The sequence below is a fragment of the Rhodnius prolixus genome, unplaced genomic scaffold (assembly GCF_049639745.1).
Source record: "Rhodnius prolixus isolate KJV_2025 unplaced genomic scaffold, Rpr scaffold_19, whole genome shotgun sequence".
Taxonomy (NCBI): domain Eukaryota; kingdom Metazoa; phylum Arthropoda; class Insecta; order Hemiptera; family Reduviidae; genus Rhodnius; species Rhodnius prolixus.
Window position 1 is genome coordinate 1,013,576 of NW_027411584.1, and position 21,029 is coordinate 1,034,604.

General features: G+C 34.0%; 1 protein-coding gene and 1 long non-coding RNA gene across 5 annotated transcripts in view; one reads left to right on the plus strand and one right to left on the minus strand.

Moving 5' to 3' along the window:
* Window positions 1-19,676, plus strand: part of c12.2 (von Willebrand factor A domain-containing protein c12.2) — a 28,950-nt gene extending 9,274 nt beyond the window's left edge. For 3 of the 4 annotated variants that reach the window (XM_074116617.1, XM_074116616.1, XM_074116618.1), the window contains exons 6-25: window positions 10,094-10,252; window positions 10,381-10,596; window positions 10,690-10,896; window positions 11,286-11,446; window positions 11,528-11,691; window positions 11,791-11,897; window positions 12,108-12,298; window positions 12,378-12,576; window positions 13,315-13,463; window positions 13,917-14,073; window positions 14,157-14,334; window positions 14,427-14,632; window positions 14,710-14,854; window positions 15,755-15,954; window positions 16,057-16,212; window positions 16,300-16,408; window positions 17,297-17,417; window positions 17,770-17,959; window positions 18,035-18,273; window positions 18,349-19,676. In XM_074116617.1, the coding sequence (XP_073972718.1) occupies window positions 10,094-10,252; window positions 10,381-10,596; window positions 10,690-10,896; window positions 11,286-11,446; window positions 11,528-11,691; window positions 11,791-11,897; window positions 12,108-12,298; window positions 12,378-12,576; window positions 13,315-13,463; window positions 13,917-14,073; window positions 14,157-14,334; window positions 14,427-14,632; window positions 14,710-14,854; window positions 15,755-15,954; window positions 16,057-16,212; window positions 16,300-16,408; window positions 17,297-17,417; window positions 17,770-17,959; window positions 18,035-18,273; window positions 18,349-18,457 (3,363 nt within the window). In that variant the 3' untranslated portion in view covers window positions 18,458-19,676. Of the gene's footprint in view, window positions 1-10,093; window positions 10,253-10,380; window positions 10,597-10,689; window positions 10,897-11,285; window positions 11,447-11,527; window positions 11,692-11,790; window positions 11,898-12,107; window positions 12,299-12,377; window positions 12,577-13,314; window positions 13,464-13,916; window positions 14,074-14,156; window positions 14,335-14,426; window positions 14,633-14,709; window positions 14,855-15,754; window positions 15,955-16,056; window positions 16,213-16,280; window positions 16,409-17,296; window positions 17,418-17,769; window positions 17,960-18,034; window positions 18,274-18,348 lie in introns of all 4 variants that reach the window. The other variant, XR_012454961.1, reaches the window with a different exon arrangement.
* Window positions 488-20,933, minus strand: LOC141448327 (uncharacterized). Its single transcript, XR_012454963.1, has 4 exons — window positions 20,616-20,933; window positions 7,658-7,772; window positions 7,283-7,479; window positions 488-1,518 (listed from the first exon to the last, which is right to left on the minus strand). It is a non-coding gene; the product is annotated as an uncharacterized lncRNA (long non-coding RNA).
* Window positions 20,934-21,029: the final 96 nt, after the last annotated feature.

Here is a 21,029-nt window from a genome sequence, read left to right on the forward strand (position 1 = left end):
TAGTGATTACTACCTTTTCCTAGCTCAGTATAGCCCATCTTACATTTTTCCCCATATAATTGCACACGATTTCAGACATCGAAGTAAGAATACCGTGTTTGTAAGAAAACATTGACCTCTCATACTCCTTCTTAGCCAGGCCCTACCACTTCTATTATGAGAATTTTATGTGCCTATTTAAATTTCCATTAAAATTAATTTTCCTTTTTTAAAATCTGTCGAAGATCACTAATAATTGTAATAATATAGTTCTGTAGTTAGTATAACTATTAGAGAAAATGTGTTAATGCTACACACTCGATTATATATATAATTTACAGTTATTATTGTGTGACAAGTTTTTTTTATTATTATTACAATTTTATGCATCAACACAAACTAAATTCTGTTCAGTGATGTTTGTGCTGTTAAGTCTACTTACTACAAACGTTCATGTGTGATAGATTGATGTGTTTATTACCTAAGATTAAAATAGTAACATGTCGAGTGTGAAAATATCTATGTCACACGTCCATCAAGGGGAAAAAGAACATGTTTTCAGCTTTCAAAATAGGGAAAATTGTATCATGTAGCTTAAAAAAAAAAAAATGCATCTTGCGTCAAAACAATTATAATGATCATTTTTGGCATTGTAATACATTTTTTTAAACCTTGTGGCAATAATATTTTATCATCGCTTTTTCCTTCTTTGGTAATATACGTTAATAAGTAAATTTTGTATTTAGGGATTGATTTAGGACTTAAGGGTTAAAAAGGGTGAAAGGAATCTATAGCATTAAAAAAGCTTGTTTCATTGTTTTGTTAAAACTTTTTATTTAAATATTTATTTTATTTTTTTTACAAAAAAAAATGTCTTATTCTATTGTAAATAAATGTTAAATTTATTAAATAAGTTTATTAATGTTCAAATTTGTTTTTAATTAACCATCTCTAAGGGGTAAAAATCTCTAAAAAATAAATTTTAATCGCTTTAAAATTTCAAAAGACTATATTTGGTTTTCTCAAATAGTTAACAAGACTAATTAACATTTTGACTAATGTCCGGCTCAGTTGATTTTTGGTGAATATCGAGACGCGGTCTAGAATAAAAACAACTTTTTTGCTTTATACCAACGTTTCGGTAATTTTGCGTTGGTATAAAGCAAAAAAGCTGTATTTATTTAAGACCGCACCTCGATATTCACCAAAAAATCATCTATCAACAACGGGTCGAAAAAAACTAAAACCATCATTGAAGTCTGGCTCAGTCTTACGTTTAACAATTTTTTCTATCTCATTTTCTAAGCTTAGCGAAGTTATCTTCAACTATTTTTAGTATTTCTTAAACAATCTTTTATACAAAAAATGCTTTAACCATTTCCTAATATGTATCGTGTTACTGGGTTCGATTCCCGGTCTTAGGCCTTGGATTTTATTTAATGGTTAATATGACAACTTTATAATAAATAGTGAAAGTATGTTTGCTTGTCCACTCTCCATCCTCGACAGCTAATTGGGTAGTTGGAAGTTAAGCCCCGCCTGAAAAAGAAAATGTAATTAGTTAATTCAATTATTTACATGTTTTTGATTTTTGCTTTTTAGTTTGTTGTAGGGAACTTATAATGTTTCTGTCTTCCCACTTGCTGATTGCTTGAGGGTGGAAACTTGATACGGAAAGGGCTCAGTTGAATATTTTACTTTTTGCAAATGAATTATTTAAGAATTAAACTAAGTACATCAAATATTCAATTCCTTTGGTTAGCCAGTAAATCTTGGTGTGTAATAATTTCGAGGCGTTAGCCGAGCAGTTGGAGGCGAATTTTATTTGGTACTAGGTTCGATTACTGGATTTTATGGAATGGTTAATATGAGAATTCAACAGTAAAGTATGTTTAATATTCGCCTCAGTCCACCTCCCCTAACATAATGTTGGCCCTTTAAAAACAGGCATTACTATACCTTACTTAACAGTGGCGTAACTGAGAAACAGGAAGTTCTCTGCTTTAAAATTGTAATAGTAGCGGCAAGAACAGTTTTCTTTTTTCCTAATCAACAGAAGCCCAAACCTAGCATTTTCAGTGAACATCTGTTCTTGATTATAATTGTTAGTGTTGTTTGTCTCCCCTAAAACTAGACCGAAACTAGTTAATGATGGAAGAAAAAAAAACAGTTAAATTTATCTTAATCTGAATCTTTCAGATAATAAATCAAACAAAATTAACTTTAACAAGTCACATCTCCAGAATTTTAATGACTTCTCTGTTGGTCGTGAAGTAAATAAAATAGAAATAGAGTAGTTAAGTAGAGGGTATTAGTGTGATTCATTCGTGACCTGTGATAATAGGTGTAGATTAACTAGTATGGTATCCCAGTGGCACAGTTAGGAGAGTTTGTCGTCATGTCGTCCGCTACTAGACTCGTCTGGAGAAACTTCTTTTTCTTTTTTGTCCTGACAAAATACAATTGACAAACATAACCTTTCCTAGTTTTTGCAGCACGACAGTTTTTCCACAGAGTTATCTACATCACGTTCAACTACAACTCGTACACTCTGTTGTTGTTGTTGAAACTTTTTAATTGGCTTCAGGAAAGAAATAACAGATGAAGAAAGGAAACAATTCTGCATGTTGTTTTTTTTTTTTTCTCTCATTTTGGCGTTTATTAGTTTCTTTGCACTAATTTTCTTTATCTTATTCTCGCAAATGGAAAAATTGCGGTTGTGTCTCATGGTGAACCGAGAGTCTCAGCCGGTGTTTAAACGCCAATCCCTAGACAGGGGCCAAAAAAGGAAGAGGAAAACTAGTATGCTCCTTACATGGTTATTTGGATTGATATGCCTTGATTGATTCAATCCTATATTTCTAACTTTTTCCAATACAGGTAGTCCTCGACTTACGACGTTGATCCGTTCCTACGCGGCGTCATAAACCGTTTTTTCAACGTAAGTCGGAACATACGTAAACTACCATATACAGTACAGTACTGTATTACCATAATAACAGTATAGTACTGTAAGCACTTAGCCTAACCTAACACAGTACCCTACATAATTATCAAAAAATCACATACAAAATACTGAACAGTACGTTTAATAATGAAATGAAACAGTAATAAAAAACAGTAGTGTACTTTACGATATCAAATTTCACTTCCATGGTGATGGTCTTCCTTTTCTTCGATGCACTGCCATCAGAAGAGTCTGCCTTACGTTTGGGAGCCATGATGAAGGGCAAAAAGTGATCGGGACAACGATGTTAATGGCGTACTGGGATGCTGGTGACGCCGTTTTCCTCGGTCCCGTGGCCGCTGCACACCAAAACACGTACAGTAGTTCGCGGGCTTTTCATACTACTACGTAGTACTGCACACCAAAACACGTACAGTAGTTCGCGGGCTTTTCATATTACTGTTCAGTACTGCGCACCAAAATACGTACAGTAGTTCGCGGGCTTTTCATAGTACATACTGTACTGTAAATGGGAGTCGTAACCACGATACGTCGTAACTCGAGACCGTCGTAACCCGAGGACTACCCGTACTTGTAATATGTACAGTGAAAGAAGTCAAAAAATATGTGTTTCTCCAATGAGATTTGTGACTTATTGAGCTAGGCAACCGTTAAGTATTCAAAAAGTAAAATAGTGAACTAAAAATAAAGTGGTATCTATTCTAAAAAAAGAAAAAAGTGTTACTGACCTAATTTTCTAGGTACCTAGGTCAAATGCTCTACATATATTTTATTTTCTGCCTAAAAGAAATACACCAAGTTTGGTTCATGTTATATCTACATTAGAGAGTGTGCTTTCACATCTAGATTTGGTACATGCAAGTCTATGGCCATTAGCTGGCGATTGAATTCACTTTACTAACTTGTTGCCTAATGTTATTTTACTGCTATTATTTTATTATTAAATAGTTTTTGATTGATTTGAGTTATTATCATAATAGACCCATCTGGTTGCCTTGGAGAAGAACAGTAGCTACACAAGACAAGTTCATGATAAAAATCCAGACCCACACTTGAGCCTTATTAGATTCACTGCTGAGCCAAACAATCATAACAGTCGAAGAATAACCTTAAGGGAGAAAAATCCTGAAAACTCCCACTGGTAATCTCCTTACAATCCCAAAAATCTGTAGTGAGATGAAAGCATTTCCTTCTCTGTTCCCAAAATTAGACCAAAGAGAACTGTAATGTGCCCCATCAGTATCTAGAAGAGTGTTGTTAAACCAAAATGTGCCCAATAAGAGATCTCAGAGATGCCCGTATCAAGCATATTTCATCTTACTAGCAGTTCTATATGGACCGCCTAAAGAAATCCATAAGAAAATTTATGCTATGAAGTCGTCCATTCCAGTAATATGCCTGAACTTCATTCCAACATCAAGGTTTCGGAACTAATAAAGAGAAAAAACGGCCAATCCATCCCACTTTTCATTTTCCAATATCCCCAAGTTACTTGTTACCCAAACTTGAAGATATAAATGCTGGAAAATACTTTCTCCTGGCTCTTGGAACTTTTCTGAATGTGGTTACATTTACCAACAAAGCTGCGTAGTATACTCTTGTCTCAATGTAGCTTTATCATAATAGGCCCACCTGGCTGCCTTGGAGAAGAACAGTAGCTAACACAAGACAAGTTCATGATAAAAATCCAGACCCACACTTGAGCCTTATTAGATTCACTGCTGAGCCAAACAATCATAACAGTCGAAGAATAACCTTAGGGGAGAAAAATCCTGAAAACTCCCACTAGTAATCTCCTTACAATCCCAAAAATCTGTAGTGAGATGAAAGCATTTCCTTTTCTATTTCCAAAATTAGACCAAAGAGAACTTGAATGTGCCCCATCATTATCTAGAAGAGTGTTGTTAAACCAAAATGTGCCCAGTGTACTCCAGCTTTACTGGAACAACCCATTTGATTACCTAGACTAGGCTGAGGATGACGCCTCACTTCTTGTGTGGGTGTACTTGTATTGAAGTAGTTTTAAAGAAAACTGAGTACTGTAGTAAGAACCAGTTGTGTGGTTTGAGAAAAGGTATTATTTTTAATGGCTTTACTGCAGACATTAGTTTCGTAAAATAGTCTGTAAAACTATAATGAAAAAAGGAAGTTTGCCAGTAGACACGATATGGTTGCAGGTAAAAAGTGCAGTGCTATACTTCATTTCCTTTCTGCTGCCTTCTTTCGGAATTTGACTTCCTCTTATTTCTCTATTTAAAGAGTGACACTTTTCTTTTTGGATTGTTAATTATAACTTTCATTTCCTTAAAAGTAAGAAATTTAATTTAAGTGATTAACACTTAAGTTTTTGTGTTCTATTTTATTTTGTGACAATTTAAAACAAATAAATAATCCATCGCGTCGTAATTTTTATTTTTTAACTCAAGACAGACTTGATCTATAGAGTTTGTATTTCCGGTGAAAATTCCTGATCGATAGTCTTCACGACAAAAATATACATATTCTTATTTGTGTTATGCGAAAGTAAACTGAAGTCAGGTGAGTTGTTCAGACTAGATTTTTTTTTTCTCATTAAAAATAAATGAATAAGTTGAGTTCATTGATCCTTTGAAAACTAATAGACTATATTATTTTATTATTTTATCTCAATATTACGCAGAAATGTAAGGGAAATATTGCAACAGCTGTGACTGACAGAATTCGTTTATAGCGCTGCCCTTTCTTGTGGCGGCCAGTAATGCGTGCAATGTCTCTGCTAAAAAAAAACAAAACAAATATACCCACTAACTCACGCACTTAAACAAAATAAAAAATAAGTACTACGTAAAACGGAGCCTATAAGGTGCGTGAAGCTATGGAGATGTGCGAGACTTATTTATCTGAGACAAAGCAATATAAAGTACAAATATAGATTTAAAAAAAAACGCGTGCCAACGAACTTTCAAGATCCTGCACTATTAAAATTGACCTAAAGTTTTGAATTGATTCCCAACAATTTTATCTTGGATTTATACAAATTAATTTCTGCTGAATGAACATTCTGTACTTTCGTGTGTTCTTGATTAATGGATGCAAGAGAATAGATTATTGATCTGTGATTACATCTCTAGGAAATGTATTCTTCATACATATATCTATCAAAACAGAAGTCATTTGTCAGTGTAATCAGTGTAAATTCTGTTTGAAAAGAGTAATTTGATTGCTACAGTATGTGTCTCCAATTTACATCCACTCTGTGTTCTTGGTGATTTTCTACCGTTTCCATCGATATCCTGGATATTCTGTATTTTTTTGCCAAGCTTTAGGCGTTTTAATATTTCAAGCTTTAATATTTCAGGTTTTACCCTCAACCTACGGCCTCCAGAATTGCCCTTTATATAATTTTATTATGAATTCCTTTTTCCCGCTTAGCAAGCCCAAGTCATGGTAGTCAGCTTTTCTTGACCATTGTGAGAAAAGAAGAAGTCCTAGAAGCTAGCTTGTAAACTCTGGCTTTGAATCCTAATTTTGAATCCAGTTTATCATGTTTGAAAGGTTCTTTATCACCGTTACGCTTAGCAAGCCCAAGTCATGGTAGTCAGCTTTTCTTGACCATTGTGAGAAAAGAAGAAGTCCTAGAAGCTAGCTTGTAAACTCTGGCTTTGAATCCTAATTTTGAATCCAGTTTATCATGTTTGAAAGGTTCTTTATCACCGTTAGTCTGTTTCTTTTTCTTAACCAAAATGAATTCATGAGACTAAAGCTATTTTCAGCTTTAGATCTGCCAAAAAACATTTTAAATAGATTCTCTGTAACCATACCTATAGTAATAGTTTTATCTGGGTGGTTGCTGATATTGAAGATATCAGGGGATTTGTCACACTGAGTAGAGTAATTTTGGTGCTTTTGAAAATCTATTTTGAAATGATAAAATTACTTAGGGATCTTAATTTTTTACTAAAAATGAAAATAGCAAAAAAAGTTTTTCAAAAGAAAAAAAAATCTCGTACCTTAAGAGAATCGACAGAAAAATCTCGTACCTTAAGAGAATCGACAGAAAAATCTCGTACCTTAAGAGAATCGACAGAAAAATCTCGTACCTTAAGAGAATCGACAGAAAAATCTCGTACCTTAAGAGAATCGACAGAAAAATCTCGTACCTTAAGAGAATCGACAGAAAAATCTCGTACCTTAAGAGAATCGACAGAAAAATCAGTTAGTTATACCAAAATTTTCCCTCGTGATTATAAAATCCACTTGATTTATTTTAATTAGGCTAACCACCCACATATAACCAAGTTTTAGGGTAAGTTAGATAGTTGTCAGCTGTGATAGTTGGAACATTTAAACTATTACCACTATTGTTACACTGCGGTAGCCTAACTGGCGTGTTTCACTACAGTTTAACGCCAGAACAGAAGTTACCCTTTGTGGGTAACTCAGTTCAGGCCTCATTATAATCATTGTACATTAAGTCTTCAAGTGCCAAGCACTAGATATTATCTTGTAATTGAAAACTTTTCCAGTCGATGGTGAATTTAAGCCCCCTTTTCCTGAAAAAAAAAGAAGAAAAATTACATTATAATATCAATCACCGGCTTCTACTGGAGTTTCTGAAAGCTTAAGAGCTTTTCACACGCAAACTTAATTAACTGCTAAACTCAACTTATTTATTTTACAGGTTTTTTATTCTTAATTAATATTTTATTATGTTTAATTATTTTTAATTACAGTTTTTAAATGGTTCTTCTGGTTTCGTATTTTTTTTTTAAATATAAGGCGCATCAACATCTGAAGTCATTGGCGCCCGGAGCTTTTTTTTCAGTGCACTGCCGGCCAGTTTTTACTGAAACAGACGTATCATGACATACTCTTTGTACTTAATAATAATGTACACAGATGGAGTAAATAAATAGAAATAAATATGTCTGTTTAATCTCGGTAAAGAAAACTATTTCACAACTAAGAGTCTGCTAACAGTAAAAGTCGTGTGAGTCCAAACTTGGATTTCTTTATTTTTGTTCAATCACCGTTATAAAAAGAAATATTCATTTTCCTGTGTTTAATTTCTTCTTCTATTTTTTGTTGAAGTATATGAGTCACATTAAAAGGTTTCAAACGTTCCAGTTCATTAGTCCACAATTGACCACAGTGTTCAGTGAACCAAGATATTGTTCATTAGACTTAATCATATAAAAGGCAGGTGTACTTAGCCAAGATTAGTCAGTTATAATTAGTCAGCTAATTTCAGCTAAATAATGTATCGGTGTCTACTTGTCATTTTGAGTCCATTGGTATCTGGATTCAGCGTACCATACGTTTTTACTCCTGAAGCCGTTCATAGTGTGCCATTTCATCAACCTGAAATTGCCAAAGTTTTTCTGCCATATGCACCAATCGCCAAAGAAGTTATCCACGATGATCGTCTATCTAGAATCCACGGTTACCATGGAGCAGACGACTACTACAAAGATCATTTGGACAGCATGAAGGAAAGATATAATCTAAAAGACGAAGAGGAAATTGCCCATCATGGTAAGCATGATCTAGTCGGTGAGCAACTACTGTTGAAAGATGAAGTGGGCAAACATGGTGTTGTCAGTGGTAAAACTGCTGGAAGTTTTAATCATGGAGGCTCTGGTTATTTTGGTGGCGAGAGTAAATATGGTGTCACAGCAAAAGGCGGTTTTGGAGATACTGGAAAAGTTGGCCATCGTAAAGAACATAAGACTAGCGGCTTTCAGAAATCCTATCAGAGTATGGAATCTGGCAAGGATTCCTCGTTTAATGATGAAAGTCATGATATTGCTGAGAAAAAATATGGAAAAGAATTTGACGATGTTTATGACGCTAAGAAATGGGAAGGTCGCAACGATGCCCATCACAATGGACTGCATGGACATGCGGCTGTGCATGATACCATCGCCGCAGATCGGCTGAAATCTGTGGGAGTACATCATGCTAATTTAGATAAGCTTGGCCACAATACCTTCACCAAGAATAGGGATTTGTTCTTCAACAATGAACGTCTAGCGAATGCCCATGATAAACACATGACCAGTGGCCATTCTAAAGCGTTTGGTGGGCACGATGACACTTTTTTCTCTGGACATGTGCTTTGATGCACCCTTTAAAAGTGACTTAATTAAACTGTAGTAAAAGTGTAATTTTGTAAAGAAAAAAAATATATAAATAAAAGAATTTTTACAGACTGAAATTATGTTTACTCTTTAGCTCTCACCCAGTTTAATTTTTTTTTTTTTTTGTATCCTGATTTCATTGAAAATTTTCATTTTTCACAATGTAGGTTAAGTAGATCTAAATTACACAATTTACTTTTTCTTTCTTAAAAATTGACCAAATTGTGTAAAGAAAATTTGAATTCTGGATTGTTGGGACTTCTCTATTTGCCGAACTCAGAACTAAATCTACATCAAAAGCTACATCGAGTTCAATAAAACCTCATCAAATTCCTACCGCGCAATCTTGTATCCACCATACTTGAGAGCTAATTTCCCTAGTCTTCAGAACCTCGAAAAATCTTCAAGATTTTTCTCCATTTTCAGATATTGAATCATCAGGTTTTGCGTAGAAACCTTTGGCAACCACCTAAAAAGCTTTTGTTACACTTTTTTCTCCCATTCTCTATTCTAGTGAAGTCGATATCAAATCGACTAACAAATGTACGTTTCATTTGGAAAAAAAAGACAGAGTGGACTTGTGTGGCGACGTAAGCGGTTATCTATGATAACATAATGTGAAATGAGAAATGTGTTTCTCTTAAAAACTTTAGACTTTTTTTTTCCTGAAGATGCTTGTAATTCCAAAACCTGCCAGAGTAGCAAAAAAACAAGCTTTCAATGATGTATAAAATTTCAAAAATGCACTAAATATATTTAGGTTAATCACTTTCTTTTTTAGCCCAGAAAACCTGGACTCGATCCCATGTCCTCCGTATCTTAATTTTAGTATGAGCCAATTACTGTTTTTGATTAATTTTCAAAACCAGTCAACATCTGAAGGGATGGGATCGGGCCTTAATTTGGCTGTCGGAAAATCTCTTAAGGACTACCGTTGGCTCTAGAACTCCTACCACTAAGCTCTTACCCATTTCCCTGTTCTTGTTTTTACTGACATTTCAAAAATTGTTTATTTATTAATTTACAGGATTTATTAAGACAACTATCGGTAGAATATAGGCACATACCCCAGGATAAATTAAGCACACTATTGTCATGTGCATACGCTCTGATATCACCAGAAGCTACGTCTATAGGACTTCCAGATTTCCCGGTGGATAACCTTCATCGAGCGGCAAAATTATTAGTAAGTAAAAGTTTATAGGTAGTTTAAATTTTTGATTTTTTTTTTTTTAAATTAAATTCAAGTATTATATTTCTGTTTACTACCAATTATTCTAGAAACAAAAAATTGATTTATTTATTCCATATTAGGATACATTTTCTTGGTTGAATGTGTCTGACGTGTTGAGCAGACTGTATCCTTTTGATTACCTATTAAACAAAGATGGTGTCAACAGTGTAAATGGCATTTTGGAGGAATTTAAAGTTGGTAATAAATTTGACAAAACTAGAAATGTTTCCGTTAAGCCTACTCCGGATAAATCGTTAGTAACGTTTGCGGTAAATGGACATCATACTTCTATTCAGGTATTCATTTCAATTTTCTTTTATACTGTAAAGTGTTTTCATTTAAGTATTTTCTTAAGAGATTATTAATAAGTCTTGAAAAAAAAAATGCAGATGGCATCTGGCTCATTTATGGGTGACAATAACGCTAAAACGCTTATAAGTAATCTGTATCACGATGACTTTCTTACGTCATTAGTGGAGAGCCATTTAGTTGGAGACATCTGCATAATAGGACCAAGAGGTTGTGGAAAATCTTTGGCTGCAGTGAGACTTGCCGAGACACTTGGTTATTCAATTGAACCGATTGTTATGTATCAGGTATTTATGAATCTAAATTATTTGGGCGTTTTCTTTTAACAAACTCTTACTGCTAATAAAAAGAAGTAATATTTCGTGATGGTTTAAAATATTCTAAATTCTGGGTATTTTCTAACCACCTACTTTGCTCTTGCATCGAAAAGATCCTTCTCTTAACCAACTTCACGTACTTAACGACCAACTTTAATCAATTAAGAAGCTGGGCAAAAAAAAAAAAGCTTCTTCTGCAGATAAAATAGATTCTTTCAGATTGTGGAGACTGTGGGTCATTTGGCTCTACATTGCTAAAAAACATTCTAGCCTTTTACATAATCGGTGACAAAATATAAGTTTTATCCAGACAAAAATGGTACATCTTGTAAATCATTTTTTTTTTTTTTTTTTTTTAGGATATGACATCCAGAGATCTAATACAACAACGGACAACCCTGCAAAATGGAGACACTGTTTGGAAAAATTCTCCTCTTGTAACTGCTGCTCTGGAAGGGAAATTAGCAATTTTAGATGGACTACACAGAGCGCACCCAAGTACACTTTCAACGTTGCACAGGTATAGATTTTTTTTTTTATAAATTTCATCAGAAAAGTTAATAAAATTCCGTTTTTATTAAATACATTAACAAATTTTCAGATTGGTACTCGATCGAGAATTGCAGTTGTATGATGGTAAACGTTTAATTAGCCATGATCGTTATGATCAACTTGTCAGTATCCACGGTCTTGAAAAACTTCAGAAATATGGCATATTGAGGATTCATCCATCTTTTAGAATTGTAGCTTTGGCAGAACCAAACAGTAAGTGATGCAGAGCTTGCTAAGGTTCTTTCATTCAACTTGAATTCTCGTAAGTTCAGGTTATGAATTAATAAAAAACTTAATTTTATTGTTTTCAAGTGCCGCACTCAATACCTTGGTTAAATCCGGAAATCTTGACACTATTTCTGTATCATGAAATGCGACCAATGTCAATTGATGAAGAAACTCACATCATTCAATCAATGGTAAATAAAAGAATCTATTCTAATTTTGATTTCTTTCAAATAAAATCCCCAATAATAACCACCTACCTCTTGTTCGTCAGTTCGAAAAATGTTCTTCATTTTATTCGTCTTTAAAGGTTGATTCATCCTTGCATCTCACCCTTGATTAGTTCCAAAAGTATGATAAATAATTATCAAGGTTATTATAATTTCGTTCCTTTATTTTTTTAGTTTGGAAAACTGCCACAATCTGTGCACAAAGTCTTAGAAATATCACATATTTTGAGACGATCCACGGATGCTACACTTTTATCACTTGCAAGTTCTTTATCTACAAGACAATTGATTAGAATAGCTAGACGATCTGTTACCTATGAAGCGGAGGATCCTTATGATATCATACAACGTGCCTGTTTATCAAAGTTTGTTTTATTTTCTATTTTAATAAATTTTCCTTACTCCAGATGATAAGATGGTCGCCTAATTAATTTTCTATTTCAGATTTTTACCTCAACTGGCTAAACAAGCACTAGAAACAATTCTGTTAAGAGCAGGCGTAATGAAAACAAATCGAGATGATGGTGCTCGCAAAATTGTAACAGATGGTCGAGAGATAACCATTGGGAATACAAGCGCCCCAGTTTTTCAGACATCAGCATCTAGCAAAGTTCCAGATATTCTGTTTTACGATGTACCTCAGGTACATGTTAATATGTTATTTCTTACAGTGTTTAGCTACAGTAATATGCTTAACATAATTCCAGCATTCACATACTTTAATTATACCTAAGGCAAATATTAAGCGCTTTTGGGAAATGAGAAGAGACTGATACTACCTAAATTGGGTAAATTTAACCATTGATTGGTCCTAAAACTTAAATTCTCCATTATTACGAAAACTTAAATTTAACGTTTTTATGAGAATTAGGGAGGCAAATAAAGTAAATCCCAAGAAGTTAAATTCGTCGCCTTTCATGGAAAATTCATCTTATGTACGGGGTGTGATCTGCGTGACAGAGAATTAAATTCGATAGAAACAAGGGGCGGCCTTCAGTGTTTTATTACGCCCCTTGAAAGCCTGGTAGATGTAGCCTCAGTCCAGGCATGTTAGGTTTTTCCTGGAGTTGTCTTCCTTAGTTTTAGCGTGATTGCTATAAAACCATTTCTTAAGGTCAGAACTTATACATTGTTTTTAGCAGCTAATTGGATTTACGACCCATTTATAGCTAAGGGATTGATGATGCATCTCTTAATATGGAGTTGATTCAGATTTAAAGAAATTATGATATCCAACTCTCAATTACCTCGTGACCGGATGGGTATATGCTGGATTGTTGAAAATAAAATCATTGATGTTGGAATGAACCTCACTTATTCAAGTGCTTCTGGGCTTTTGATAATATTTATTGGAATGGAATTTTGGTTTTTTAAATTTCAGCACGTAGGGCTTTTAGAGAAAATGTTACAAGATTTTCTGCTGGGCGAACATTTACTGCTGATCGGAAACCAAGGAGTTGGCAAGAATAAACTTACCGATAAACTTCTACAACTAATGAACCGACCAAGAGAATATATTCAGCTACACAGGTAAGCAACATTTATTTTACATGTCTCTTAATTTAAAGAGAAATTTAGATTCTAATAAAGTATTGCTCGACAAATGTATTTCCGGTTAAAGTATAAAGAAAAATTGACGGTTACACATACAGGTGACTCACACTAATTTGGAAATCCACTTTTTCTTACTCTTGTGACCTCAGAACGGTTATTCTTCGTCTTTTGTGGCACTACGGTCTGCGAAGAACCTTGGCCTCCTCAATCACCCTCTCCCACTTCGTCATGACGTCACAACTTGCCTCTTCAGCACCTTCTAGATTAATTTACTCTTAACAGTACGCCATATCCATCAAAACCAATATTTCTGGTGAAAATCCACAATCCAAAAGCTACCCAATTACAGTAATTTCTTCGGAAAAGAAAACCCATCAGTTACAGCTAGGTTATAATTTATTTTCATTTTTTACTCTCGTTCTGTTTTAGGGACACAACAGTACAGTCCTTAACTTTACAGCCTACAGTCCAAGGAGGTGTTGTAATATACGAAGACTCCCCACTTGTCATTGCTGTCAAAAATGGTTATGTGCTGGTGGTAGATGAAGCCGATAAAGCGCCAACAAATGTCACCTGTATTCTTAAAGTATGTCTCGAATTTTGATTAATTGTAATGTGCAAGTTTAAACTGTAAATACACCAAATGAATATGCTAATTTTTTTGTTTAGACTCTGGTTGAAAGTGGTGAAATGATTCTGTCTGATGGTAGGAGAATAGTACCTGCTAATGACCCTAGGGTTGGCAGTGCCCCAAATATTATACCTATTCATCCAGAATTTAGAATGATTGTTTTGGCTAATCGTCCAGGATTTCCATTTCTTGGGAATGACTTTTTTGGTGCACTAGGTAAAAGAAAACTTGAACTGAGAAGAAAATTTACTTCTGAGTAATGCATTGTTTGGACTAAAATAATAATCTTATCACCTTACTTCACTTAGGGGATTTATTTAGTTGTCACGCTGTGGACAATCCTAGTAGACTGTCAGAAATACAATTACTTCAAAACTACGGTCCTGATGTCTCATTAGATGTAATCAACAAGTTAGTCTCAGCTTTTGGGCGGTTACGAACTTTAGCTGACCAAGGACTTATTGCATATCCGTATTCAACTCGTGAGCTTGTTAATATTGTGAAGCATCTTCAGGTTTGTAGTAAAAAAAATATTTAACAACTATAAAAATGATGCCAAAGCTAATAATGTTTCATCTATGAACGTTACAGGCATTTCCAGAAGACAGCATATCTGATGCAGTTGGAAACGTGTTCGATTTCGATAGGTACAGCAAAGATGCTCGCGAGACATTATTGGAAGTACTAGAAGAAAATAAAATTCCTGTAGCGATGTCATCTGAAGAAAGGGCTAGACGTAAGTTTGTTAAATTGAATTATTTGTACTTGTTAAGAGATAACTTTTGTACGAAATGTCATCTGAAGAAAGGGCTAGACGTAAGTTTGTTAAATTGAATTATTTGTACTTGTTAAGAGATAACTTTTGTACGAAATAAGGAATAAGCTTGAGAAGCGATTAGCGTCTCTATGATATATTAATAAATTAATAAATAGTTTAAATTGTAAAATATAACAACATAATCAAAATAAAATAATAAAATCTAAGGAGATGTAAGAAGAGAATGTCAAGGGTTAAGGTTTCGAGTGAGTTTGGAATCAGAAGTAAAATCTGTTTGAGAAGAATGTAGCATTTGTGGAGACGAAGGAAAAAATTGAGATGTGTGTAATGCAAGGTTGGGTACATGGCATGGTCATCCGGTAATATTATGGAGGATTTTAGGTTGGAGGCTTTGGTTCGGTTCAGGTTGCAACGTTTTCCAAAAAATTAAAATTTTATTAGAATTAATCCTAAATTTTGTACAAATTTAAGTTGTGTGGAAATAACAATAAGTCCAAGATTGAATGGGACAACATTGTCACATAACAGGCGTATTTTCTTCTCGCCATTATACTTAAACGCCACTAAAAACACCAAATTCTCAGATTCCTCAGAAAAGTGTTTGAAAAAATTTTGTGCTCTCAACAAATTATATTAGAAGGACGATTTCGTCGTCGATGAACCCACTATTTCAAAGCTTCCTAATTGTATTCCCAATGGATGACTCCTGTTCAAACTAAATATTCACTTATAAAGATTAAATTTATTTTTTTGGATTTAGTACAGATGTAAATTTACCAAAATTATACATAGAGTGTTTCACTTGAGTTTATTCTATCTCTTTGTTCCTAGTAATAAGACTTAACTGTTTAATTTTAGAACGGAAGCGGGTACAGATGACCATAGAACGTGACAGCGGCAAAGATATGTCCGGACCTAAGCACGGTAAAGTGGATGAAAAAAATGAGCCACACGTTGGAGGTAATACTTGGGCCGGAGGTACTGGAGGTAGAGATACTGCGGGACTTGGTGGCAAAGGTGGACCGTACAGATTGGATGCTGGACATGATGTTCACCAGGTGATTGAAAGCAAGTCGTCCTGAAACTCCCAATCTTGGCAATTAGTTTGTCATTTCGATTAACAACATCGGTTCTATGAAATACATTTTTTTTTTATTCAGATAAGTGACGAAGAGAAAGCAGCTGTTCCAGAACATATTAGAAAGGCCGCCCGAGAGATGGGGATGAAAGCGTTCAAACAGCTGTTGAAAGAAATCGAAATGAGTGAATATGATCATAATTTATATCAACAGTTTTCACTTCCTGTTGCGAAACAGGTATATTTTACCAATATTTTTAATATATTTTAAAAAATATTTAATAGAAAGCATGATTTGTTTAAAAGATTATCGGTCTGCTTTTAGGTACAGGCACTGCGTGTTATATTGAACAGTCTTCAAGCTAAGTCTAAGGAAAGACAATGGCATCGTCATCAGACAACCGGAGAGCTTGACGATACAAAGCTTGTGGAAGGTTTGTATTAGTAAATCAAAAGGGTTATTTTAGTGATGTCTGCTTAGGTCCTTTCACTTCATTTTAGGCTTCTTTACATCATTAGGTTTTTTGTTTTTATTTTGTAAACCAGATGAGCAGCCTTTATATTGTTCTTCCATCATTCCATATCTTGACCTGACTCAACAAAACTTTTCTCTTCCTCTTGGTCTTTTTCTGTTCGTTCTTTCGCTTCCTTCGCTATCCATTCACTAATTTCACACGACTTAATTTGGTTTTTGTTTTGTTTTTACTTTAAGACGTTCAAGTTTTCCACTCCGCTTCCTCTTAATTAATGCGCTGTATTTAATTTCCTGTCGCCACAACCAAGTCATTAAAGAAAATTTAGCACTGAAGATGAACTAAAAATATTTAGTTCGAAACGATGGCGTGAAGGTAATACCTTTTACTTCCTTACTCTTCTTGATTCTCCTTTGCCCTTACTTTTGGTAGGATTCAACAATTTTCCATTGTAAAATCCATGTTTTGAAACTAGTCCCTTTTATTTAATGATTTCGTCTTTTAATTCTATAGTGCTCCGCTTTTATCAAAATTAATGCTCAGTCCCCTATCTATCCATTACCACATTGCACTCTATTCATCAATCAGTCTAATATTCCTTTAGGTTACCGTCATGGAATCCCTTGAATTTTTTTTCGTCTTTCTATTCCCCGCGGGTTTCTTAAAACCTGCTAATGGAACTTAGTGTATTAGGTTTCATCGCACACCTACTAACTTTACACATGTAAGTCTCACCACTTTCATTGGAAACTTGAAACAGTTAATAAAAATTCTACTGTTAGACTGCATTAAACTTTAAAACCTGACGTTGATTTTATTGATAGTTTAAATATTTTTTTCTTTCTACAGGTGTGACTGGAGAAAAGAACATATATCGTCGAAGAGCTGAAAAAGAACCAGAAGTAGGGTCTCCTCAATTAAAACCTAAACGTTTAAAACTGGTAGTAGATGTTTCAGGCAGTATGTACAGGTAAATTTAATTGATGCCAATTTATGTATTCATTTCATCTTTTAGAACTAAAAACTGTACTCTTTATAAGTCCTGTGAATTACCCTGTCATCAGTTCTTGGTCATGTCCATGAATCTCCGGTTGAGAGTTTAAATTCCAAACGATCCAATTAATGCTATGTTTAAACTGGAACTTTTGTTGCCATTCTCTTAAAATCTATTTGCAAATACAAGCTTAATGTATTGTCTATAGGGTGGAAATCTCAGTGTTTCATGGTTGTAAACAACTGATTAATAGCTGGTAGTTCAGTTATGTTGCATTTTTAAACAGCGTTTGGTACTTTAAAACAGTTTTGTTATTTTTTATTTCAAGGTTTAATGGATATGATGGAAGACTCGATAGAGAAATGGAAGCCGTAATCATGGTAATGGAAGCATTCCATGGATTTGAATCTCGTTTTCAATACGATATTGTAGGACATTCTGGTGAATCACATTCCATTTCATTTGTTGACAAAAGTAATCCACCGGCTGATCCGAAGCAAAGACTTGATATCCTTAGGGTATTTAACTCTTTCAGATTTGTTATATTTGTATTTTTTTATTATAAATCAATAAATTATTCATCAATTTTTTAGATTATGCAAGCACATGCTCAATTCTGCATGTCTGGCGATTATACCTTAGAAGCTACAGAGCATGCTGTGCAAAAATTAGCTGAAGAGGATTGTGATGAAGCCATTGTTATCGTATTATCAGATGCCAATCTCTCACGTTATGCTATCCCACCAAAAGAATTTAGTGCTTCTTTGACCTGTGATCCAAGAGTTGAAGCGTATGCCATATTTATTGGTTCTTTAGGAAATCAAGCTGAAAGGTACTTAAATTTTATTCAAACTTATGTTTCTAACAATTAAAATCCTAGCTTATAACCTTTGACTTTACTTTTTAGATTGTGCAACGCTCTACCAGCTGGAAAAGGCTACATCTGCCTTGATTTGAAAAATATTCCCCACATTTTACAAACGATTTTTACCTCATCAATGTTGAAGAGTGCATAATAAGTCAATTTTTTAACATTAAAACAAAAAAAAATCTGGATATAGCAATTATATTCAGATACTTTGAAAATCAAGATCATGAACAATAAAAAAAATTGTCTTTTCTTCATGAATACACGAACGTTGTGTACATACGAGTTGTCAGCAGATTTGAGCTTAGGCTCGTGACTCAATTATCCTCTTGAGTAAATAAATATCCTGCTGATGAGTGAACAGAAAAACGAGAATTTTTTTACTGGCAACTGAAGGAATTCTACATTGGGACTCATGGATTATATCTAAATTGTTTACTATTGACCTCGGCATCCATGAACTGACCAAAAGTTAATATTTTTCTCTTAAAAGGCAAGTCTTTAACTTACATTGAAATGACTCATTCAGCAACTGCAGTGTGAGGTAGAAACATAGTTGAAGTCAAATACTGTACATCAAACTTATCAAACTCTGACGATGAATGGAAATCCGTAACCGGTGAAGGATACAAAAAAACATGCGCGTTAAGACGGATAATAACTGCGGTATTTATTGATTTATAAGTCTCCATGATTAGATACATTTTAAGCAATCAATTTCATTTAAAGGAGTTGCCGTTAATTTCATGTCTGTAGCGAAATCATTGGCATAGATTGTAAAATTTACAAAAAAAATTCTTTCAACTAATTTTCGATTCCATTATTTTCAGCATTCACTATCAATTACTTGTTTCATGAAACACCAATTTTCCAGAACATGATCCTACCCTTTCTTCCAATTTTTCTTGAAATACTCATTTAGACTAAGGGACACCTTAACCTCATTTTAGTTCCTTTTTATCTTGTAATTATTTCCGTGCGATTTTATTTTTAATTTAAACTGTCATATGTCACTGATCGTCAAAAACTGCACGAATAAATTATTACATTTTATACATGTTTAATGCTGAGTCGTTTATAGTTAAAACGTCACGAAGAAGTACCACATATAAAAACCGACGCCGGAAAATGAGAATTGAAATGAAAGAGAAGCAAAATGTTGTAATAAGATAAATTTTGAGTAGCGTGTATTAAATAAATAATAAGCATTTTAAGTCAGCATTATGAATTGGACTAAAAAATGTATTTTATTTTTTAAGAAAAATATTTTTATAATTTATTTTTATATATTAAAAATGTATGAAATTTGATTCCTGGCTGTGAAAGAATGTTTTCGCATTATATAATAAACAGTTTTTAAAAGAAAATTTATTTTATTTGTACGGAGTATAGTTTTAACAATAGCTTTTATTACAATTACCAATTCTATATCTCGTTTATTTTTAAAGATTCTAGAAAGAAAAGTGTTACACACTATCAACGCCTGGTAACTTACCAACTGCTCTAAGGTAATCCCAGGAGCCGGCAGTTAGAGATACACCTAATTCCTTGGTCATACACTATGTGACGCAACTGTCACTGACCAAACCTCCACTCCGTCTGGGAGGATGTTGAACTCAAAATAGCGAAGAAGGCGAGGACTAAGAGCTACGTCAAGTACTGTATGTAAATTCAAAGATCTTTATCCAGAGAGTTATTGCAATCCTCACATATTACGTAAAAATCTTAAGGAAAGATGTACTATGATGCTTCAGAGATCAATTAATTGTAATCTTGTACCCTCTATCGCGGAGAAAACTGATTGCACAAAAGAACAATGAGAGCTGGACAATAATTTCTCACCTGACTTGAATATTGTGAAATTCAAGCACAGCGAAATCAATTTGGATACTGGAATGTTCTCAGGAGCTGAGAACAACAGCGATCAATTGCGTGATCGGTCTGTTCTAAATAGAGATGAAGCTTTCCTTCGGTGTTATTGACTTATGTTGCCTAGCCTAATTTTTCTGCTACCAGGTAAGGTATGCCATAATTTTTTAATTTACAGAAGGTTTGTATTTACCATTCATCAAGTCATGGCCAAAGTACTCCTCTTATTCCCTCTTGATGGAGAGAGTACTGTCACTGACCAAACCTCCACTCAGTCTGGGAGGATGTTGGACACAAAACAGCGAAGAAGGCGAGGACCGTAGAGCTACGTCAAGTACTGTATGTAAATTTAAAGATCTTTAACCCGAGAGTTATTGCAATCCTCACATATGTACGTAACATCCCAAATATTTTAATAATATTCTTTCTCTACTCACCTTTTTTTATATCGCCTCAAAAAGTTCATGAAGAATGAAACTACCATGCTAGACTGAATTAAAAGCTTATTCCAAACTCTCCACATCAACATCTCGACTAAATGAGTAACTGAAGATTGATTATAGTTACACTGTACACTAATCTCAAATCCAATTCGAAAGCCTAATTGTGCACACAAATACTGCTATTCCCTCATGCCCCCTAACAAAATACTAATGGCAGGCCTTTCTAAAAAGAGTGTTCCTGGAAATCTAAGATTAGAAGTGTGAATAACTCTAGTTTTCTTATGCTCTTTCTATTTAATTTATACTTTAAACAAATTTTCATTAATATCAAATAAAATATGTGCATGAAAAACCTATTCTTTTTGAATTTGGAAAGGATATGCTGCAATCACAGCTTGACCATATTAG